Source organism: Rhinolophus hipposideros (genome assembly GCF_964194185.1).
Source record: "Rhinolophus hipposideros genome assembly, chromosome: 5".
Classification (NCBI taxonomy): Eukaryota; Metazoa; Chordata; class Mammalia; order Chiroptera; family Rhinolophidae; genus Rhinolophus; species Rhinolophus hipposideros.
Window position 1 is genome coordinate 4599432 of NC_138051.1, and position 22104 is coordinate 4621535.

Consider the following 22104-nt stretch of genomic DNA (forward strand, 5'->3'; position numbering starts at 1 on the left):
GCAGGGCAGAGCGGGCACATGCCCGGTCCTCTGGACAGGCGCCTGCTTTCGGGCCAGGCTCAGCAGGGTGAAAGGGCCTCATCGGAGGGGTTGTACAACCTTTTCTACCCCCTTTAAATGTCCAAAACACTGGGCCTCCGCTGTTCCATCCCCCTCATGACAAGAATGATACGTTTCGTGGCTTCGATTGAAAACATAAATATGGATTTGAAGACCCCGATATTATGAACTCCACAGTCTGCACATGGAGGTCGGGTGGAGATGGGTGGGCAGCGGGGCAGTCCACAGCAAAGTCCGCAGATAAGAGCCACTCGCCGGAGGACGTCTATGCATGGATGGACGCAGGCTGTCACGGGGCCCAGGGACCAGCATAGTTCCCCAGTCTCCAGCTCCTCTGCGGAGCCTCCTTCGTGGCCCTCTGGATGGGCCCAGTTGGTCCCTGGGTGCCCCTCCCCGTCTGGCTATGTGCTGGTGAATGCTTGATGACCACTCGGCCCCAGACCTTTCCATTTGGCGTTGTTCCCATTTCTTTATTTTCACTTATCTGAACAAACCCGCGCTACAGGGGAGAAGACAAATTAGTAGAAAGCCTGAATCGAAGGTAATTTTGAAAGCAGTGCGTTTCAGCCGCAGCAGGGCCCCTGGATCCACAGCCTTATCGGGGCAGCCAGGGGGGGGCTGCTCCAGAGGATGGACGGGCAGGCACGGCTTGTAAGCGTCCTGCTGGCCACACGCCAAGGCCTGGCTGTCACGGTAGACATTTGAAAGTTGTGTGTCACCACGTGACGCCTGTTTCTTGCTGTGTTTTTCTTCATGGAGACACTGTGGGAAGGTGCACGGCCTTCTTTTGTTTTCCTCCTGGCCCATCACTCCACCAGCCTCTGCTCTTCACCTTGCTCACACTGTCTCCTCCCGGTCATTCCTCACACGTGTCACAAGTGCCCGTAGCACACTGGTGCTCAAGCTCAGGGGGTTCAGTGAGGGAGGAGGCAGAGTCTCTGAGGTTTGGAGCCCCTGGAGGGGGACAGTTAGAGCTCACTGACAGCAGAGTGCTGTGGGTGACGTAGCAGGGGCTCCTCCCTAGGCGGGGGAGGGTAGAGGGAGGGCTCCCTTCCCTGGGCCTAAAGATGAGTGGTGTGGAATGCATGCAAAGGAATGATTATCCATGCAAGGTTAGATTATGGAATCCATGCAACATGATAGTCCTACCCCTTTGGTAAGGCTCAGCTTCCTTTTCTCGAGAAGCCCTTTTGTAACTCTTTCATTCCACAGGGATCTAAGTTCCTGTAGCCCTGACAACTCAAATCACACTCTCTGGGGCCTAAGGGACAGTCTGCCTGCCTCTGAAACCACGGGCCAAGTTCCTTCTTCCCCTTGGGGTCCTGTTTTATCCCCTGGTCTCCAGGCTGGAGGGCTTGTTCTCTAGAGTGGGGCCGATGCCTTTCTCGTCCCTGCAGGCCCAGTGGGCTCATGGGCTGCAGGGCTCACGCTCTCTGAGGGCTCAGGGGTTTGACCTATACATCTACCGCAGGGGCGTCTCCTATCAAAGTGCTCAAAGCAAGTGAGGAACAGAGGGATGGAAGAGATGGACGGAACCTGCCACACAGAAATTAAACAAGTACAGCAACCATACCAGACACAACTAAAAGGCAAATGACAAACGGGAAAATACTAGCAAAAACGATGAATCAAGGATTAATATTCTCAATTAAGAATTTATATAAATCAATAAGAAAAACATGAAAATCCTCATAGACAATTCACAGAAGACAGTTCAATGGTTAATATATATTTAGGGGAAAAATGGTCACTATACCAGTAAGCAGAAATTGAAATGAAAACAATATATTCTCTCCTTTCAAATGTGCAAAGATGAGAAAAAGATAATACCCAGTGTAGGGTTTGGATGTAAGGACATAGGGACCTTCTCACAGTGCTGAGACCTTGTCAATTGGTATAGCATCTGGAAAGCATTTTGGAAGTGGGTCTAAAGAGCCTGAGAAATATTTGTTCTCAATCCACTAATTTCACTTCTGAGAATTTTAGGAATGGATATTGACATGGGGAATTTCTCATAAAATCATGTTAAATAACAAAAACAGGGCTTACAAATGATATGATATGTAATCCCACTCTCATAAATTGTATGTCTATCATAACTATATCTTTGGGTGATTTGGGGGGAGTTTTTTTCTTATGGGTGATTTTGATCATCGTATTTTTATTTTATTTTATTTATTTATTTTATTTTATTTTTTTATTAGTTTCAGGGATCATTGTATTTATATATTTTATATTTTTCATATTTCCTAAAATGAGAAAAGAAAAACCGAAGGGGGTATGGTGGTGGTGGTGGTGGTGGTGGTGGTGGTGGTGGAATCCTCCGTGAAATGTGAAATGATAAAACCAAATAAATCCAGAAATTAACTTTCGGAGTCAAAGAACCAAAGAAATCCAGAGATTAACTGTCAGAGTCAAAGGGTCAAATCACTAGTACAACCTGTCACTTCGCAAGATTCAGGAAACATATGCTGATGTATATACCAAATTCTCCATAGAGGTCACCAGGTTACATGGCTGTGGCTGGGCTGATTTTGTGGGTGAGGTCACCTGCCTCTTCCCTGCTTGACATTGGATATAGCCTGTTCCCCGGGTCTCAGTTTCCTAATCTGTACAATGGTATGGTGGGAGGGGGTCAGACTGAATAATCTCTGAGAGTCCTGCAGAGCTGCCCTGAGTCTGTAACTCTGTTCTCGAAGAAGAGAACTTTGTCTTGCCCGAGTCACAGAGCTGACAGCGACTAGGACTTGTAGGCTCCAGGTCCCACCTCCTTATCTGTTAAGAGACCACTGCGTAGGAACTTGTTTCCTATCCCCACCACTGAGCTGCCCTGCCTTGGCTCTGCTTCTTGCCTCCCCCTTCTTCCCGTCAGCCCCTGGGCCCACTCAGTTGGGGGCTAGTTTGACTGCTCAGGCTTTATTGATTTATTCAAATTTGTCTTCCCTGAAGGGGCAGAAAGGGGGGAACCCCATTGTGTGGATCTGTTTAGTGGAGACATGAACTCACTGACCTTTGAGGAGCTGCTCCCCCTCCCCCAGGAAAAGGGCCCTCTCTCTGGGACATTTTTGAGATGGTTTGGCTTGAAGGCTGAGCTACCCTGAGTGGCCAAAGGCAACCGATGGCGACTTCCTGGTGGGGCAGCCCCTCCCATCCCCGCCCGCACACCACCTGTCGGCCGACTTTGACTCTTCCCATGCCAGGTCTGATAAGGCTTCCTGTGCTCAGTGTCCTTTCCCAGAACTTGACAGTTTACAGTAATGCTGCCTGGGCGCTTCCGAAACTTGCTTTCAGCTGGGAGCAGGTCTCGGCGTTCTCCCTCCCAGTGTGCCTCCTTGAGGGTGGGGCCAGCGGCCTAACTCTGCCTGGCGCTTGGATGAGGTAGATTGGTTTTCTTCCAGCCCAGGCATACACTGAACTGCAAGCTTATAGGAAAGATAACTTGTGAGACTCCCACCTGTCGAGCCCCCCGGCCGGAGCTGCTGCCTCAGGACTGTGATATCGTCGGCCTCGCCCTGAAAAGCAGGGTTCATTTGGGTGGTGGGCAGAGGCAGCTGCCCTGGGTCTGATGCAGCTGGTAGGGAAAGGTGTTCCCATGAACGCCCCCTTCCTGATGGGCCTGTTTCTTCTTAGTAACCACCAGATGCATGGAAAGACGGCTTCTCTGAAGAGCCCTGTGTCCTGCACAGAGAAGCTAGACAGGGTCCAGGCACCCCTGAACTCCAGGTGAGGCTCTGCCAAGTCAGATACATGTGGCGGGTGGGAGCCCTCGGGAGGTGACCTTCAGGCTGAGGCAGGGCGTGGGGTCTAGCCCAGCTGCCCAGGGCCTCTTCCTCCCACGCCCAGGCCGTCCCAGCGCGCTGGGAGCTAGCAGGTTACCAGCCTCCTCCCCTGCCCACCTGTCCTCAGGCCAACTTGGCTAAGGACAGCTTTGCGTGTCAGCCCTGCCCCTTTCCCCAGCCTTGGAGGCCTTGTCAGGTCAGGTGAGTCTGCTGAATCCTCACTGCTGAGCTCCTCCATCTCACCCACTCCCCAAACGGGTCCTCATCCCTGTGCCTCCGGCTCATCTATTCCTGGGTGTGCCCCTCTACTTACCCCTTGGCCAGAGCAACGGGGAAGGGTTTTCTCCTGAGCATCTCCCGGAGACCTAGGCTCGGGCTGAGCGTACCTCCCGGGGTGGGGCCGCTGCTCACAGCTGTCTGGGAGGACGGGCTCCTGCAGCCCCTGTGTGGCCCTTCAGGCATCCAGTGCTGCCCTTCCCCAGGGTCGAGCTGCTCACTCCCTGTGCTTATCCCTGAGCTGGGGCTCCTGAAGGAGGCCCGTTCAGTGTCTGGCCCAAGCTTCCGGCTTGAAGCTAGCACAGAACTGGCACTGAGGACACATGGGCAGGACGTGAGGGTTCCTCGTTCCTGGAATGGAATGTCTCCTTTGCAGTCTGCACTGGCCACAAGTCTTGAAGGGCGAAGAGATAACGAAGTGCCGGCGAGAAGAGGTAAGTATGCGGAGGCTGACTTCTTGCTGCGCAGCAAGGGAGGGGCCTTGGGTTGCCTGAGTTCGGTGACTGTTGGCTCCTTGACCACCAAGCAAAAGCAAACTGAGTGGGGGCCCCCTCCTGGGCGGGAGTGCTGTATCCCCCTCCAGTCGCAGACTTCCTGTCAGGACCCAGCATCACCAGGAGACCAGCTGTGCTTAGAACTCAGCCCCCTCCACCCACTGGCTGTTTCCGGCTGCTTCATGCTAAGTCCCCAGGGGCCTGGTGGCTGGATCAGGGCCCCTTTGGTGGTCTGATCTCCCAGGACTTCTCAGCCCCAGCCCGTGTGTTTGCAGACACTACTGAGTAAATACAACCAGCAGTACCACAAGCTGTTCAAGGACATCCCCTTGGAGGAGGTGGTTCTCAAAGGTGAGCTGTCTTCCTGGCCTGGCGTGCCTGCACAGGTACCTTAGTGCCCAAGGCCCAGGTCCTGTCCTGGGGCCTCCAAGGCGAGATTTAGAAATGTGAACAGGCTGCCCTTTGCATGTGGTTGGTCCTTTTTTCTTCAAAAGTGTGAGAAGACGGGGCTGGTTTGAGATATGCGGTAGAATTTGTGAAGGTTTTCTTGAGGACATGTTATTTGTGTTCTGCTCTAATCAGTAACTGTTCTTTCCTGCTGAGGCCTCTTCCTGAGAACATGGGAGCGTTTGCACCATCAAGGCCCCCTTTGCAGGGCAGGGTAGGGCAGGGCAGGGGATACTGCCTGAGGCCGTGAGAATCCAGGCTTGGGGGACCAGGGCAGAAACCTGCCCGGCCCCTTTGGGGCACAGATGGAGAAACAGGAAACATCTCGTAGTCTGCTGTGGGGGGGCTTGGGGCAGTTAGGATTCTCAGGAAAGGACTCGGGTGCGTGAGCGGGGTTGTTTGAGGAGTGGGGCTCTTCTGAGAAAGACAGTCCCTGAGGCTCGACTCTGGACTCCTGTGGGTGAGGAGCCCGGCCCTGGGGCTGCCAGCTGACCTGCTCACGGCAGTCTCCTCTCCTGTGACTTCCCAGTGTGCTCCTGTGCCCTCCAGAGGGACCTTCTTCTCCAGGGCCGGCTCTACATCTCCCCCAACTGGCTGTGCTTCCAGGCCAGCATCTTTGGCAAGGATATCAAGGTAGTAATGAGTGGTAAGGGCTGCCACAGCGCGGGGAGGCCCTGGCCCCAGCCCAGGGAAGAGACGGCCCCCCGCCCTGTGAGCTCGCCTGAGTACAACGGTGATGCCGCTCACAGGTTGCAGGGGCAGCTGTGAGGCACCCCACCCGCAGTCAACACGGCCCCTTCCACAACAGGGGCCCCAAGTGTAGACTCCACCTCTGGCCCGAAGTGGCCTGAGCAGTTCACAGACAAATTGTTCTGCCTCCGAAATGCCTTCAGAACCAGAGTGGGACGTCATGGTTAGGGGGAGCCATAAGTGTGGTCAGGGCACCCCATTACTAGAGGATGGGATTCACAGAAAAACCTTGACCTCCTGGAAAACAGGGTAAAAGCCTGGAGTGGCGTGTGCTGCCAAGGCTGGGCAGGGTGGTGGCGGTGACGGGGAGGGGAGCCTGCATGCACACAGGGAGGCTCAGATACTCTCCCACGTGGGGCCGGGCTTGGCTCATTACAAGCTGGGGCCGGGGCCCTTGCCAGAAGCAAAGGGACCCTGTCCTGGGGAATGAGCCCTGACAGAAGCACGCCTCTCCCCCTTAGGTGGTCATTCCTCTGGTGTCTGTGCAAATGATCAAAAAACACAAGATGGCACGGCTCCTGCCTAATGGCCTGGCCATCACCACCAACACCAACCAGAAGGTCAGTGGGTCTCTGGGACGCACTCCCTGGTCAGTCTCCCCAGCCCAGCCCCAAGACCCCCCCGCCTGACTCAGGCACACTCCTACATCTTATTTACCCCACCTCTTGCTGTTTGTTTTCCATGTCCTAGTACATTTTTGTGTCACTGCTCTCCCGGGACAGCGTATATGACACGCTGAGGAGGGTCTGCACTCACCTCCAGGTATGGAGCTCGAGGAGGAGTTAGGCCAGGGAGTCTGGTCAGGCCTGGACTGAGGGCTTGGCTGTTAGGGGAGGTCGGCCCATCTTATGGTAGGAAACGGGCAGGGAGATGGGAGTAACAGGCTCAGGCTCAGTGTGTCAGAGGCAGTTCTTGGACTGTGTGTCTGCATTTGTGAGCATCTCTTTGAGGCCAGTGGGCCCTTGTGTGTCCCCGTGTATATGCCGTCACTTGTGCTTCCGCAGTGTACAGACAGACAGGAGCATGGGGCTGCTTCCTAGGAGGCCTGCAGCTCTCGGCCCTGTGGTGAGGAAGGGGGAGGGGCAGCAGCATGGGAGAGTGGGTTGCCTTGGTTGCCCCTCTGCTCCAGTATTAAACAGGGCACCCCTGCAAACTCTGGGAGCTAGGCTCCCTCTGACCCAGAGTGGGGGTCAAGCTCTCATAGAGAATGCTAATACCTTCCCATGCCTGACCTTGCCTATTCGAAACGGACTAGTGACCCCTGTTCCCTTTCCTCCTCAGCCTTCCAGCAAGAAGAGTCTGAGTGTAAGAGAATTTCCAGAGGAACCTGAGTGCGAGTCTCTGGTGAGAGCTGAGGCTGGGAGCGAAAGCTGCTGGCCTGAGATTGCTCATGGCTCTGAGGCTTCAGGGTCTTCCAGGCAGGGGTCCACAATGCAGAACCAAGGCGCCAGGCTCCCTAGCCAGTGGCCATGCTGTGTCAGGGGGTCTCCTAGACCCGCCACACTCCATACCGGGCAGACCCACCAGGTCCTGGCAGATTGGCTGACTTTCTGAGCAGAACAGATGTCCGGCCCCCAGAACACTGCCCAGGTTGACTCCCACACCTGTAAGGGCACAGCCAGTGACCCGGCCCCTTTCCTTCAGCAGAGTTCCTTTAAAGGGGTAGAGACATCCCAGGGGAAGAATTCCAAAGGCGATTAAATAGGTCCCAGATAGACTCACTTTACATTTGCTGATGTCCCAGCAGTTTCCATGGGCAGCTGAGCTGCTGGGTAGGCAGAGCTGAGTTTCTAGAGGAGAGATGGAGGATGGCAGTGACTGCAGGGTATTTGAAGCCTCCTTTGGGAATGATTACGTGGCCAGCCAAGCATGCAGTGTGCACAATACCATGTAGGGAGATAGTAGGCGATGTTCCCGTTTTTGTTGATGAGGACCTTCAGTGCCCCCTGCCAAGGTCAGTGATGTGCTCATTGTGGTTAGAGCCTAGATTAGGAGTCATGACTTACCCCATCAAAGACAGGTTGTGCTGAGCTTTCTTGGTCTCAGCTTATCTGAGCACATATCTGGGTTTGCTCCCGTCTTGGCTCCCACCGCGGTTCTACACCAGCAATCTTCAGAGGCGTCATTCCCTAGAAGAGGAGCTGGTCACAGCAAGGGAGCAGATAGGACAGACACGTGGTGGCTATGGCAACAGTTTCCCCCGTCTCGGGTACCTGCTTCCATGCCTTGCTAGGCGTCCGTTTTGGTAATATGTGGAGAAAGCTTTGCTAAACCTGGTATGGGCCCCTTAAAGCAAGTAAGGTCCCAAGGGCCACGGCAAGACAGCTTCCCTGCCTTCTCTGCAGGAAGTCCTCACCCCCGAGCTGAAGTGGAGAAAAGTGTGCCCTGCCTCCAGGTCTCTGTCCCTCCAAGCCAACACCCCTTGGATCCCTCGGGCCTCCATGGACTCCATGGACGGCTTCTTCCCTTCCAGAAAAGCTCCAGGGTCTGGTGAGTTCAGGGCGCTTGGCCATGATGACGATGTACAAAGACCAGGCTTCTCCTTCTCCCACTTCTGTGCAAAGGGATCACCCAGCCAGCAGGGCTTCTGAGAGCTCTTTCTTTCTTTCCCCAAATCCATAAGGGAAAGCCAAGGGCCCAAGCAGCTTTCGAGAATGGCGGGAGGTGGGCATGCCCTGTGCTGGGCTGGGGTCCTGCCTGTCTCAGGAAGATGCCTAACTGCTCTCTTATTGCAGAAAATGCTGTCTGTGAGGAGGAGATGCTGGAGGAGGAGCCCAGGGCTGACACGCAGTCAAGGCTGTGGGATTACCCGCTCCTCAAGGTCTTCTTCGTGCTGTAGGTGACTGTAGTGGGGCAGGGACAGCCCATCTGGGTGTCAGGGTGTTTGCAGCAGGGGCCTTGGTGTGTGGGGAGGTCACTGTCCAGGGTGAGGGGAACATTCTGAGTCAACTGCAAACTCCTGGGTGGTGTCTGGAAGCCACATGTCAGGCCCTTCTGTACCGAGACAAAATGTCTCCAGTTTTTATTTTAACAACCCTATAATTTTGGGTTAAGGCTGTGCGATGAGGAGCTACAGGCTGTGAAAGCGTTGCAGAAATGAAGAGTTGCACAGGACTGGGGAGGGCCAGCAAAATTGGAGAGGGCCATCCCGCTGCCCACCATTAGGGCAGTTTCTGGGACCGCAGACGTGTCTGTAACTGTGCCTGAGGACCATGCTCTGCCTGAGCATGGTGGGATGGTTCAGGAGCAGCCGGCCCCTGGCTGCCCCGCTCTTCACTGCATCACCTTTCCTCTGGGTCTGCTGGCTGGGTTTTGGCTGTCAACCTCAGCACTTGCTGGGGGGATGGGCCTACCGCCTTACGGCGTCATCTTAATGGCCTCCCAGAAAGGGTGCAGGACCAAGGTGGCTGGTTAGAGGGAAGGAGGGCTCAGCTGAAGAACCTAGAACTCCTGAGGGGCGTTAAGGACTCCCCCTTGCAGATGAGTCTCAGGATCCCCACGTAGCCTTTGGGACGAAAGATGTCTAGGCTTGAACATGGCTGCAGGGCAAAGGGTGCGTTAATTCCTGCAGGTGCAGGAGTAACTTAGTTCCCACTCCTACTTTTGGTGAGCCTCTAAAAATGCCCTTTTCTGGAAGAGAGATTCAACTCCTCTTGTCCCTTTTTCTCCAGGATCTGCCTCTTGGTCATGTCCTCGTCCTATCTGGCATTCCGCATCTCCCAGCTGGAACAGCAGTTATGCTCCCTGAATTGGGATGGCCCAGTGCCTGGGCACAGGTGATCTCTTTTTCTTCCCAATGCCTCTGGGATTCGGGGTAAGGACAGGACCTAAACCTACAGGCAGGCTGCTTGTTGCCCTGGCTGGGCTTAGCCTGCCCTTGACACGCCAGGCCGATGGACCTCAGTAAGGTCCTGCCGAGTGTGCAGGGCGCACAGACCCCCGTGCTGACGCACTCCGAAGGGGGGAAGCGCTTCCCTGCCCGCCAGGCCCTCTCTCTGATCTGGGTGTGTCTTCTGTGTGCAGGTAACACCCACTGGGCCTTGGGCTCCATCCCGCCAAGAAGAGTGCTCGGGTGCTAGTTTCCATCAGCAGCCCGTTGGATCGACGCTGCTGCCAGGCCAGGAATGACTAGGAAGGAAAATATTCCAGCTCCCTCCTTCCCCACCTCTCCGCCCTCTTCCAATGAGTGATGTGAGGTACCTGATTACAGAGCTCCTACAATATTTGGACTCGGACAAACAGCCAGATTTTTGGAACCAGCTGAGGAGTTCTGTACACTAAGCTTCAGCAACCACTTAAATGAAAAAAAAAATAACTCTTTCCTTGGAAACAGTTCTGGCACACAGGCAGAGCACGAGGGGCCGCTCCAAGGGACAAAGGCCATGCTTCGATACCTGGAACGCAGCTCACTCCAGTGGGACAGTGGTGGGACAGAGGCCAGAACCCCAACCACCAGTGTGGGCTCTGCTCTCTCCCGTGTGCTGAGAGTCTGCTCTGGAGCCCAAAGGGCTTCTCTGCAGGGATCCAGGCACCTACCTATCAGGCCAAGGGGGAAGTGGGGGCAAGCTATGAAAGAGGACTAGACTTGTGACCAGCATTCCGACAAGAGAATGCTCTGTGCTGAGGCTCGTTTCTGGCCCCTCGTGAGAAGGCTGGCTGAATCTGGGAGGACGCTTCTGCAGCAGGGGACAGTGGCGAGGGTTGTGAAGGACAACAGAGTCTAGCCTTCCATATCTTCAGCTGCCATTTCCTAGTGAAACGGGGAGCAGGGCCTTTGATCACAGATGGGTACTGAATCTCCCCGTGGTGTGCCCAAATGTTTCCAAGGTGCCACAGGTGGGAAGTAGGTATGACAAGGGTTGTGGCTTTGATCTGAGGTCTTGCTCTCTAATGCCTGCCTGACTACCGAGATCTCAGATATGCCAGCAGCAGCTGGCTGGGGGGCTTGGCTGTGTAGTGTTGGGCCACCATAGGGCAGATCTCACTCATGTCACCTGCAGCTGTTCCATGGGCTCTGTTCTCCATGAATAAGGTGGAGGTGTCCAAAGTGGGTCTGGTACAGTGCAGGGACCAAGCCAAAGGGGTCTGTCTGATATCTTTGGGGACAGGAGAGGTAGGGGGTTGGAAGGGTAGACACAATGGTGGCTTCGCCTTAGAGATTCCTTCCTCTCTGTCAAGGTCGCTATTCTGAAAAGCTTCTCCCTGTCTCAGAACTCTGGCCTGTCCTACCTGGGACTCCTGTCTGCTAGGACAGTGCCTTTGGAGGTTCTGGAAGGGCTTAGTGAGGTGGCCAGTGGTATCAGGGAAAGATACGGGTGATAGGGTCGGTGGTGTCAGAATACCCACTGTTTTCCCCTCTTCAGACACCTGAGAGGTTAATCGGGGAGAAATCTGGGTAGAAATTATTTATCATGGAGTCATGATTGTCTGTCCTGTTTGTGACAAAATCCAAAAGAGGATTGGGGGGACTAACAGTAGGTGACAGCTCCCTAAGCTCAGACTGGAGGCCTCTTCATCCTCTCCCCATGCCAGGTTCCCGGATTATGTTTAGAGCCTGGCCTTGTGGGTTGCTTGCACCAAATCTGTACGTCTCAGGTGAAACTCACTGTTCTGTTCTCCCTACAGTGCCACACTGGATGAATAGCCATCTTTTTTGGGAACCAGCCCCCTTCATCACTCCTTTTCGTGATGTTTTCAGGGAAATAATCCTACTTGCCCCAGCACCTCCCCTCCCATTCCTTGCTGAAGAGTAGGGAGAACAGATCCATTCTCTGAGCCTTGCTAAGTTGAACCAGAGGCCAGGAGAGGTGCCAAGTCATAGGCGGCTGTGCCAAACGCTGATGAATATACCCAGCCATGCCCCAGCCTCAGAAAGGGCAGGCGGGCTGTCGGGTTGGTGGCTTTGGGGGCCCTCTTAGAGTCCAGGGGTACGGGTATGCCTGTTCCGCTGCAGGGTCTGCTCTCTGTTTTTCCCTTCTGTCCCCCAGCCCGGTCCTCTGGGGCCAGTGTACCTTCTGCTGTGCTCATTTATAAACTATGTGTATTTATTCAGACCTGCTTGCATTGGCTGATGCTTCTCTAATTCCAAGAGTTTGGTTCAACTGTCCTTGGGTTGTTCCTATGGCATTAGCCTCTGAAAATATTTTTAAATAAAAAACCTGATTTTTCTAGTGTCCTGTGGTATGGAGAGTTCATTTTTACCGTTTTACTACTCACGTAAGGTACTCTTACTGACATAGCTGGCACCAAGGAGACTGATGGAGCCCAAGGCATTGCCACAACCCCAAGTGTTCTGCAAATCTCACAGGACTTTGGCTGACCTGACTCATACTTCAGGCATACGGCAAAAGGTAAGGATGGCCACAGCAAGCCATCATAGCCTTCTGTCTCCTTTGGGGGGACACTGAGAATGCTTCTCCATTTCTCATGCGCATACTAAAGCGATGTCTCTGGTTTTAATAGTACTGTGCTCTGACTCAGGAAGTAAAGTCCAAAACTCAGCACCAGAAAACTCCTGTGAGCTTTTCTATGACATCGAGCCTAGATTATCGGGCACGTTAAATTCCCATTTGGGCCACACCACCTTGCTTTCTCCCTAGATGCCCTCTCTAGTAGGGATTTATTCATTCAGTAAATGTTGACCCCAGACTATGTGCCAGGTACTATGCTAGGCAGTGTGGCTGTAGCAGTGACCACGCCAGGTCCTATCTCTGCCTCTCCATCGCACTTGGGTTCCATGGAAACGTAAGGTCCTAGTAAATACGTAAACAAACAAAGTAATTGCAGCCTGTGATTAAGTGCCACGAAGGAAAGAAACCGTGATAAGAGATAAATAGGGAGATGGTTTTAGACGGTAGTCAAGAAAGTTTCTCTGAAGTGATGTTTAAGCTGGTGCGTAAAGGATGAGGAGCCAGTCATGTGAAGAGCCAAGAAGAGCCTTCCTGGCAAATGGATCAGCAACTGAAAAAAGTAGGAAAGAGTGCATATAGCTCTGAGGAACAGAGAGACCATCTGCACTACTCTGGAATACTAATCAAGTGGGAGAATTACATGAAAAGAGGTTGAAGAAGTCAACTTAACAAGAAGAACAAAAAGCAAACAACCCTATTTAAAAATTGGTAAAGGGGGCCGGCCCGGTGGCTCAGGTGGTTGGAGCTCCATGCTCCTAACTCCAAAGGCTGCCGGTTCGACTCCCACATGGGCCAGTGGGCTCTCAACCACAAGGTTGCCAGTTTGATTAAAAAAAAAAAGTTAAAAAAAAAAATTGGTAAAGGACTTGAATAGACATTTCTCCAAAAAAGACATACAAATGGCAAACAAACACATGAAAAGATGCTCAACATCACTAATCATTAGGGAAATGCAAATCAAAGCCACAGCCAAATACCAGTTCACACTAGGAGGGCTACTATAAAAGAAATAGGAAATAAGTGTTGGTGAGGATGTGGAGACATTGCAACCTTTGTGTTCTGTAGGTGGGAATGTAAAATGGCGCAGCCACTGTGGAAACGGCATATCAATTCTTCAAAACATTAAAAATAGAACTGTGATCTGAACTAACTTATAATACCACTTCTGGGCCTATATCCAAAAGAATTGAAAATGGTCTCACAGAGCTATCTGTACACCCATGTTCATAGCAGCATTATTCACAATAGTTAAAAGGTGGAAGCAACCCAAGCGTCCACTGACAGGTGAATAGATAAACAAATGTGGTATAAACATGCAATGGAATATTAGTCAGCCTTAAAAAGGAAGAATAGTCCATCATATGCTACAACATGGATGAAACTTGAGGACATTATGCTAAACGAAATAAGCCAGACACAGACAAATACTGTGTGATTCCACTTATATGAGGTACCTAGGGTAATCAAACTCATAGAGACAGAAAGTAGAATGGAGATTGCCAGGCGCTGGGGCGGGGAATGGAGAATTATTGTTCAACAGGTATAGAGTTTCAGTTTTGCAAGATTAAGAATTCTGGAGATGGATGGTAGTGATTGTTGCACAATGGCATGAATGTACTTCACACTGTGGAACTATGCACTTAAAAATGGTTAAGATAGGAAGCCCTACATCTAAGGACATACAGAAGAAGCCACCTCGAGACTGGTGGGAGGGGTGGAGACTGAATGGGCTGGTCCCATACCCGCATGTGACCATTAAAAATGGGGCTATCTCAGTTACAGAAGTTCTCCCTGGAGGAGCGAGAGGTCCCAGCATCGCAGCAGGCTCTCCAGCCCAGTGCTCCAGTGCTGGGAAGACAAATCCCCATAACTTCTGGGTGTGAAAACCAGCAGAAATTGTGGCTGAGTGAGACTAGGGCAGCTGCAGTCCCAGGCATTCCTAATAATAGGCCCATGCATGGACTTACTTGCTGAAGGACTGATTTGCTCTGGGCTCCAGCGCTGGGTCTGTGGCTCAGGGAGGGGCCAGAGACAAAAGGGGGGGAACTGAGTTGTCTACCTTTGGGGCAAGGGCTGGAGGGAGAAGCTGGCAGAAGCCATTCTTTCTTTGTTAAGCCCTCTGCCACTCACTGGTGATTCCCTGAAACCCTTCCCCACCCAACCTGGGGGCCCATATAAGCCTCTTCCAGTGGCTTTTCTGTACAAATGGCCTTTCTTGGCTCATGCTGCTGACTATCCTAAAATCTCTCAAAGGTTCACAAACCCCAAACAAACAGCATCTGGCTTCAGCATGTCCTTTAACTCTGGCTGAGCAGCCCTAAGCCCAGCGCTAGCAACAGCTGGCCTTGGTTCATGGCTTGGCCTTTCGAGCCATCCAGTGTGAGTGGCGGTCATCTGTATATTGCTTTGTAGCTCATGCCATGTGGCCCTGGGCAGGGCACAGGCTGTGGTTGAACTTGGCCTGCAGTCGGGTCCCTCCCAGGAGGCCCCAGGGCTGGCATGCCTGGTGGCTAGTTTGAGACAGAGCCACAGCATCACATGGCCACTTTCAAGGACAACATACTAAAGGGCAGACTGAGCAAGAACCAGAGTCCCACTGAAGCGAACCCTGCTGTGTAGGGTCAACCACTGCACAACAGCTCCTCCACTATAGTCATGGCCAGTCCTCACAACCAATCAGCCTGAGGGTCAATCCCTCACACTGACATGCAAACAGCAACCAAGGCTCACCAACAACAGAAGGGCACATTCAACCACACAGGGGACACAGCTGGAGCACCCAGCTCTGGTGACAAGGGAGAATGCGCCATTGGGAGCCACAGAACAACTACTGAAAAAGGCCACTCTACAAAGTCTGAGAGGCATAGCAACCCTATTTATCTATTTATTTATCTATTTATTTATCTAATAAATAGTAACAAACACAGATAGGCAGCCAAAATGGGGAGACAAAGAAACATGTCCCAGATAAAAGAACAGGACAAAGCTCTAGGAAAAGAACTAAACAAAATGGAGACAAGCAATTTACCAGATGCAGAGTTCACAACACTCATTATAAGGAAACTCAGTGATATCAAGGAGAACTTCAACAAATAGGAAACAAAAATGACGATAGAAACATAAAAAAGAACCAGTCAGAAATAAAGAATACAATAACTGAAATGAATACATTAGATGGAATCAACAGTAGATTAGATGAAGCAGAGGATCCAATCAGCAATTTGGAAGATAAGGTAGAAGAAAACACCCAATCAGAACAGCAAAAAGAAAAAAAGAATCAAAAAGAAAAATGAGGATAGTTTAAGGGGCCTCTGGGACAACATTAAGCGTACCAGAAGAAGAGAGAGAGCAAGGGATTGAGAACCTACTTGAAGAAATAATGACTGAAAACTTCCCTAACCTGGCAAAGGAAATAGATGTACAAGCCCAGGAAGCACAGAGGCCCACACCAAGACACATTATAATTAAAATGCCAAAGGTTAAAGACAAAGAGAATTTTTTCTTATTAAAGATTTTATTGGGGACGGGGAACAGGACTTTATTGGGGAACAGTGTGTACTTCAAGGACTTTTTCCAGGTCAAGTTGTTGTCCTTTCAGTCTTAGTTGTGGAGGGCGCAGCTCAACTCCGGGTCCAGTTGCCATCGTTAGTTGCAGGGGGCGCAGCCCACCATCCCTTGTGGTGTCGAACTGGCAACCTTGTGGTTGAGAGGACGCACTCCAACCAACTGAGCCATCCGGGATCTCAGCGGCAGCTCAGCTCAAGGTGCCGTGTTCAATCTTAGTTGCAGGGGGCAGAGCCCACCATCCCTTGCAGGACTCAAGAAATTGAACTGGCAACCTTGTGGTTGAGAGTACGTGCTCCAACCAACTAAGCCATCTGGCACTGGCCCATGTGGGAATTGAACCAGCGGCCTTCGGCCTTAGGAGCCCGGAGCTCCAACCACCTGAGCCACTGGGCCGGCCCCAAAGAGAGAATCATAAAAGCAGCAAGAGAAAAGCAATCAGTTATGTACAAGGGAACTCATAAGACTGTCAGCTGATTTCTCAACAGGATGCAGCTGAATTTGGCCTGCCAGAAACTTTGCAGGCTACCTAGAAGGGATTGGCAGGAAATATACAAAGTGATGAAAAGCAAGGACCTACAACCAAGACTACTCTGTCCAGCAAGGCTATCATTTACAATCAGACTACTCTGTCCAGCAAGGCTATCATTTACAATCGGAGGACAGATAAAGAACTTCCCAGACAAGAAAAAGCTAAAGGAGTTCATTATAACCAAACCAGTATTACAAGAATGTTAAAGGGACTTCTTTAAGACAAAAAAAAAGATAAAAAATATGAATAATAAAATGGCAATAACTGCATATCAACAATTACTTTCCATGTAAGCAGATTAAATGCTCCAATCAAAAGTCATAGCAGGGCTGAATGGATAAGAAAACAAGACCCTTACATATGCTGCCTACAAGAGACGCACTTCAGGTTGAAAGACACGCACAGACTGAAAGTAAAGGGATGGAAAAAAGATATTTCATGAAACTGGAAACAAACAAAAAAGCTGTGGTAGCAATACTTATACTAACAAAAATAGACTTTAAAACAAAGGCTATAACAAGAGACAAAGAAGGACCCAGTAATCTCACTTATGGGTATTTATCCGAAGAAACCCAGAACGCTACTTTGAGGGGACGAGTGCATCCATCTGTTCATTGAAGCATTGTTTCTAGTGGCCAAGATGTGGAGGCAGCCTGGGTGTCTGTTGATGGAAGAATGAATAAAGAGGAGGTGGTACTATACTCATATACAATGGAGTATTGCTGGCCATGGAAGGGAATAGGTTCTTGCCATCAGTGGCAGCATGGAGGGACCTGGAGGGTACTGTGCTGAGAGGAGTATGTCAGACAGAGAAAGACAGATGGGATGGGATTTCACTTGTATGTGGAAACTAAAGAACAAAATAAACAAAATAGAAACAAACTCATAGATATAGAGGACATTTTGATGGTTGTCAGATGGGAGGTTGATTGGGTATGAGAGAAAAAGGAGAAGGGATTAAAAAGTACAAATTGGTAGTTACTAAATAGTCAAGCGGATGTAAAGTAAAACATAGGGAATATAGTCAATAATATGGTAATAACTACCTGTAGTGACAGGTGGGTACTTGACCAGGGGTGCCAAAAAAATGTATACAAGTGGACACTTTGGTCAACGTTGCTCAAGCAGTAGTTCGCTGTAATGAGAAGTGTCTGGACACTGATGGTAACCATTTTGAGCAACTCTCGTAACTGCAAAAGTCAAACGTGACTTGTATTCATTTTTTTTAATTGGTATATAAATGAGTATTACAATTTTAATAGTTTTTTCCTTTCTTAAAATGTGTATGCATTTTTTGGGCACCCTCTGAGATACACACACAGACACACACACATACAAGGTTGGACAATTAAGTTCGCAAACTCATCCTAGAAAAAGTGCTACCTACTCATTGCTGAATCTCACTACGGTCACCTTCGAAGTACTCCCCTTAGGAAGCTCACCGACGCCAGTGCCTAGTCCACTCTTCATAGCAATTTTGGAACTCTTTTTCTGGAATGGCCATCAGAGCTGGCCATTACCCTTCGTGGTGGTCGTATTACCCTTGAGGTCCTGAATGTCATCAAAATGTCTTCCTTTCAATATTTCTTTTATCTTCAGGTGAAGAAAAAAATCATTGGGGGCCAGATCAGGTGAGTAGGGAGGGTGTTCCAATACAGTCATTTGTTTACTGGCTAAAAACTCCCTCACAGACGGTAAGTACTGTGTGAGCTGGTGCATTGTCGTGATGCAAGAGCCATGAATTGTTGGCAAAAAGTTCAGGTCGTCTAACTTTTTCACACAGCCTTTTCAGCACTTCCAAATAGTGACCTTGGTTAACTGCTTAGTTAACCAGTTGGTACAAATTCATAATGAATAATCCCTCTGATATCAAAAAAGGTTAGCAACATTGTTGTGACAAGTTTGCAAACTTAATTGTCAGAATATATATATTGTATTGCAGGAACCTCAGTTTTGCTACATGGACCGTAGCCAGCTGTGAGGAAAGGTCATGAGAGGGGCAGAAGTTCTAGTGAAAAGGGCATTCAGGAAGAGCTCTGGGGAAACTGCATTCCGCCAGAGACATCCTGGGAGCAGGAAACTGCCTTCATGCTCACTGCCCCCTCCCAGGCGCTCAGCCAGCCAGCCTTGGCACTCCTACCTGCTGGCATTGGCATTAGGACACTTATCAAGTTGGATGTGAATCTGTGTGGCTCCTGTCTCCTAGCTGCTGGGACGCAGAATCAGGGTGTCCTAGAGCAGAGAAGCTTCTCAGAGAAGGCTCTCTGGTTTGCCTCAAGCCGGGACTGAGGCCAAATCCCTGGACTGGTCTCTCTCTGAGGGGAAGGGATGTCAACAGCGCCAGTAGGTGGCAGCAAAGTGCAGCAGGAACTGGAGCCCAGGAGGGAAGGAACAGACTTCTTTCTTCTTGATTAAAACAAAAACAAAAACAAACCCGACCCCGCTGTCCCCTTTCGGGGTGAAAATGGGCCCAGGCCTGGTCCAAGTCCACTGAACTGCCTAGCCGACAGGCCATGTCTTCCCTATCCGCTTCGGTCCTTTATCTTCTTCTCTTCCCTGGCCTGAGGTGATTCTCAAAGGAAAGCATTCCCAAGGGCTCTCCAGCCCCTCTGAAGGTCAGGCCAGCAGGAAGGCAGAACTGAGGGCGAGTGAAGGACAAAAGTGTGTGTTTGTGTTGGAGGGGTGGGGGTGCAGGAGGAGGGTGGGAGCTCAGCTTTTCTTCCCACAAGGGCACAGAAATCTCGGGCTTCCACCCTGACCTGCCCCCATTGGCAAGAGCACCTCTTACTCCGGGCACAGAATTACAGAAACCTGGCTCCTGCAAAGTGTGATTTCAGGGGGCAACAACTCTCTTTCTCCTCCTCCTTCATTTAGCGATAAAGAGCTGGACCCCAGAGCTGAGGGTATTCAAATTTAATAGTTACATATACTTGTCCACTGAAAGTGAAAGGGAGGGAGGTGGTTAAAGCTCTGAAATGATGATCCGGAGAAACCGGAATCCATCCCTCTGCGTGTCTGACCTCTACAGAGCCAGGGAGCACCTGGCGCCCTGCAGGCCCTTCTTGCCGGCCGCCTTCGAGTTGGCAGCACTTCTTGCCTTCCTGGAATGTGTTCCTTCTTGTTTGCCACTCAGTGCCTGGCCCAAAGCCAGACCTGGGCTGCTCGGAATACTATGTCCCACTTACTTCTCTCACAGGATCTGAGGCAAGGCTCTCTCTTCCGCTTGGGGACAGGCCAGGCCCTCACTGCAGCCTCACCCCACCGGTGCTGACTTTTCTTGGTTCCTCAGACCCTCCAGTGGCCGAGAGCAAAAGCATTTAAGGAGGACACAGCTGGGACCTCAGCAAAGCAGAGTGTGGCATATTGATGTCTTATCCTATTGGCAGCCTTCCAAATTGGGCCAGAGTGGGCAAAGTGTCATTCACAAGCTGTTCATTAACTGGCTAAATGCAGAAAGGTTGGCTTAGGCACCACTTTGGGAGAACGTGACACCCACTGCTGCTGGATTCACTGTAGCATGAAGGCGTGTTAATTGGTGTAGGATTTCTGATGGAAGTTTTTCTTTGCTGTTAATTCCAAATACCAGGCTAGTCTGATGCCTGCTCTCTCCAGGATGTAACTACATTTAAATGATTTATTAAGCATTTTCTACTGGCTCTGGAATGTATACTTCTGTAGGTACCATGATCCCACAATTTTTAGAGCACTTCGCTGAGTACCAGCCCTATATAAGGTGCTTTTTATACTCAAATCATTTGACTCTCAATGTAAGAAACTCTCAACACAGCAACATGGTTTTCACACCTTACACTGTGGACACTGAGACCAAAAGGCCAGAAATACAGTATGGACTCCTTCGGGGCGTTTCTTGAGGAGACAAGATAGAGGGACTAGCCGTGTAACTGTGTAAGACATGTGAGCCCATGATAAGCACTCGTGTAACTGTGTAAGACATGTGAGCCCATGATAAGCACTCTTTGAAGCCCTGTGTGGGCTTCAAAGAGTGAGTAAGATTTGGAGCAGAGCAGAGATGTGGGAAGGATTCTTACATGACGAGAACATTGATAAAAGGATGGTGGAGAGGGGGATGGTACAGATAAAAGCTTGGGAGACTCAGTCAGTGCTGGGAATGGAGTCCTAAGTGGGCAATGTCCCTCTGGATGAAGAGAAGAGACTTGATTTTCCGGGCAGTCAGGAGCTCCTGGAGCTGCTGGAGCTCAGGTATGATGGATAAATTTGATGGTTTAGGGATATAGGTTTGGCAGTGGAGTGCAAGACAGATTCAAAGTCCAGAAGAATTGTCTAGGTCAGTCTCTCCACCTCAGTACGGCTGAAATTTTGGTCTACATAATTCTTTGTTACGGGGAGGAGAGGGGTCAGCAGGTGCATTGGAGGATGCTTTGACACATCCTTGGCTTCTGCCCACCTGAGGCCAGTAATACCCTCCAGCTCCCTAAACACATCTGCAGACATTGCCAAATGTCTCCAGGGGGAAACATTGTCTCTGACGAAGAATCACTGGTCTAGATGGCGGAAGGTTGTGGCTTGGAACTCAGAATATTGGCAGGTAGTTTCATAAGTAACTGCATCCATCTATGGATTTTTAGAATAGCTGACAAAAGTAAAAATGGTTTCCTCGCTCCAGGAAATCCATCATCAGTGCCTAAACCTTAATGACCTGGAGAACAGAGGCTTCTGAAGTAGATCATTCTGCATATTCAAAACCTCTAGAGGATACTCCAAAGCTACAGAGAATGTGCTCTAGACTCATTAGCAAGAAAGAGGCTGAGAGCAGGATATCTCTCCCAATCCCACACCCCCAAGTCACATCTTACTCAGCGGCCATTTTCAGTAAGGAATGCCCAATCTGTCTGCAAGTAGAGAAGCTACTGATCTGTGATTTCGCTAGGTTTGCATTCTCCTTTCTAAAATTCTGTATTTGGCAGGTGGTGAAGTGGAGGGATGGAATCTGGCCTGCCAGTGAAGAGCCATGATTTATCACGATGTATCTTTGTCTAAAGCAGAAATCGGTGAAGGACAGCCTGCTGCTGCCCGCTTGTTTTTGGAAATAGCTTTAGTGGAACACAGGCATGCCCGCTTGTGTATATGTAGTATGGCCGCTCCGGAACTCCAAAGGAAGCCTTGACCAGTTACAACAGAGGCCGCGTGACCTGTAAACCTATAATATTTACTATTTGGCCCTTTCAGAAGACTTTGCTGATCCCTGGTCTAAAGGAAAAATGCCTGTGTTGTACAAAATTGTGGACTCAGATTCTCATTCTGTGGCTGAGGATGACAGATTTTCATTTTTTCCCATTTTAATAATTATCATGGAGTGCTTACTGCGGGCTAGGCACTGTGCTAAGTGCTTGGGGTATATTAATGAATTAACCAGATAAAAAATCTTTGTCTTCATGGAGGTTACATATTCCAGCAGTGAGGGGAGGGAGATAAGACAATAAGCAATCAAGATAATAAATTATGTAGTATGTTAGAATGTGTTAAGTGCTAAGGGAAAAAGAAAAATGTCAAGCAAAACAAAGGGTGGTTGGCAATGCTGATGAGGTAGCACAGATAAAAGTGGATGGTCCAATGGAGAACATTTAATGAAGTGAGAGAATAACTCTGTGGGGCATTCCAGGCAGAGTGAACAGCCAGTGCAGAAGGTCTGCGGGGGAAGGGGGTCTGGCTTGTCCAGGAACAGCCAGGACGCAGGTGTAGCCGAGGAGAGAGAACAAGGGGCAGGACCGGGAAACGAGGTCAGCCAGCGGGCAGCACAAGGTGGCGGGGGA

General features: G+C 50.4%; 1 protein-coding gene across 10 annotated transcripts in view; it reads left to right on the top strand.

Moving 5' to 3' along the window:
- The window catches only part of GRAMD2A (GRAM domain containing 2A), a 30811-nt gene extending 18832 nt beyond the window's left edge, over positions 1 to 11979 (top strand). For 6 of the 10 annotated variants that reach the window (XM_081050189.1, XM_081050193.1, XM_081050192.1 and 3 more), the window contains 11 exons: positions 3691 to 3783; positions 4492 to 4549; positions 4885 to 4960; positions 5586 to 5689; positions 6268 to 6366; positions 6497 to 6568; positions 7088 to 7150; positions 8152 to 8296; positions 8542 to 8641; positions 9478 to 9582; positions 9830 to 11979. In XM_081050189.1, the coding sequence (XP_080906315.1) occupies positions 3691 to 3783; positions 4492 to 4549; positions 4885 to 4960; positions 5586 to 5689; positions 6268 to 6366; positions 6497 to 6568; positions 7088 to 7150; positions 8152 to 8296; positions 8542 to 8641; positions 9478 to 9582; positions 9830 to 9833 (919 nt within the window). In that variant the 3' untranslated portion in view covers positions 9834 to 11979. Of the gene's footprint in view, positions 1 to 3302; positions 3439 to 3690; positions 3784 to 4491; positions 4550 to 4863; positions 4961 to 5585; positions 5690 to 6267; positions 6367 to 6496; positions 6569 to 7087; positions 7151 to 8151; positions 8297 to 8541; positions 8642 to 9477; positions 9583 to 9829 lie in introns of those variants that run through there. The other 4 variants (XM_081050185.1, XM_081050190.1, XM_081050191.1 and 1 more) reach the window with 3 other exon arrangements.
- The last annotated feature ends 10125 nt before the right edge of the window (positions 11980 to 22104 follow it).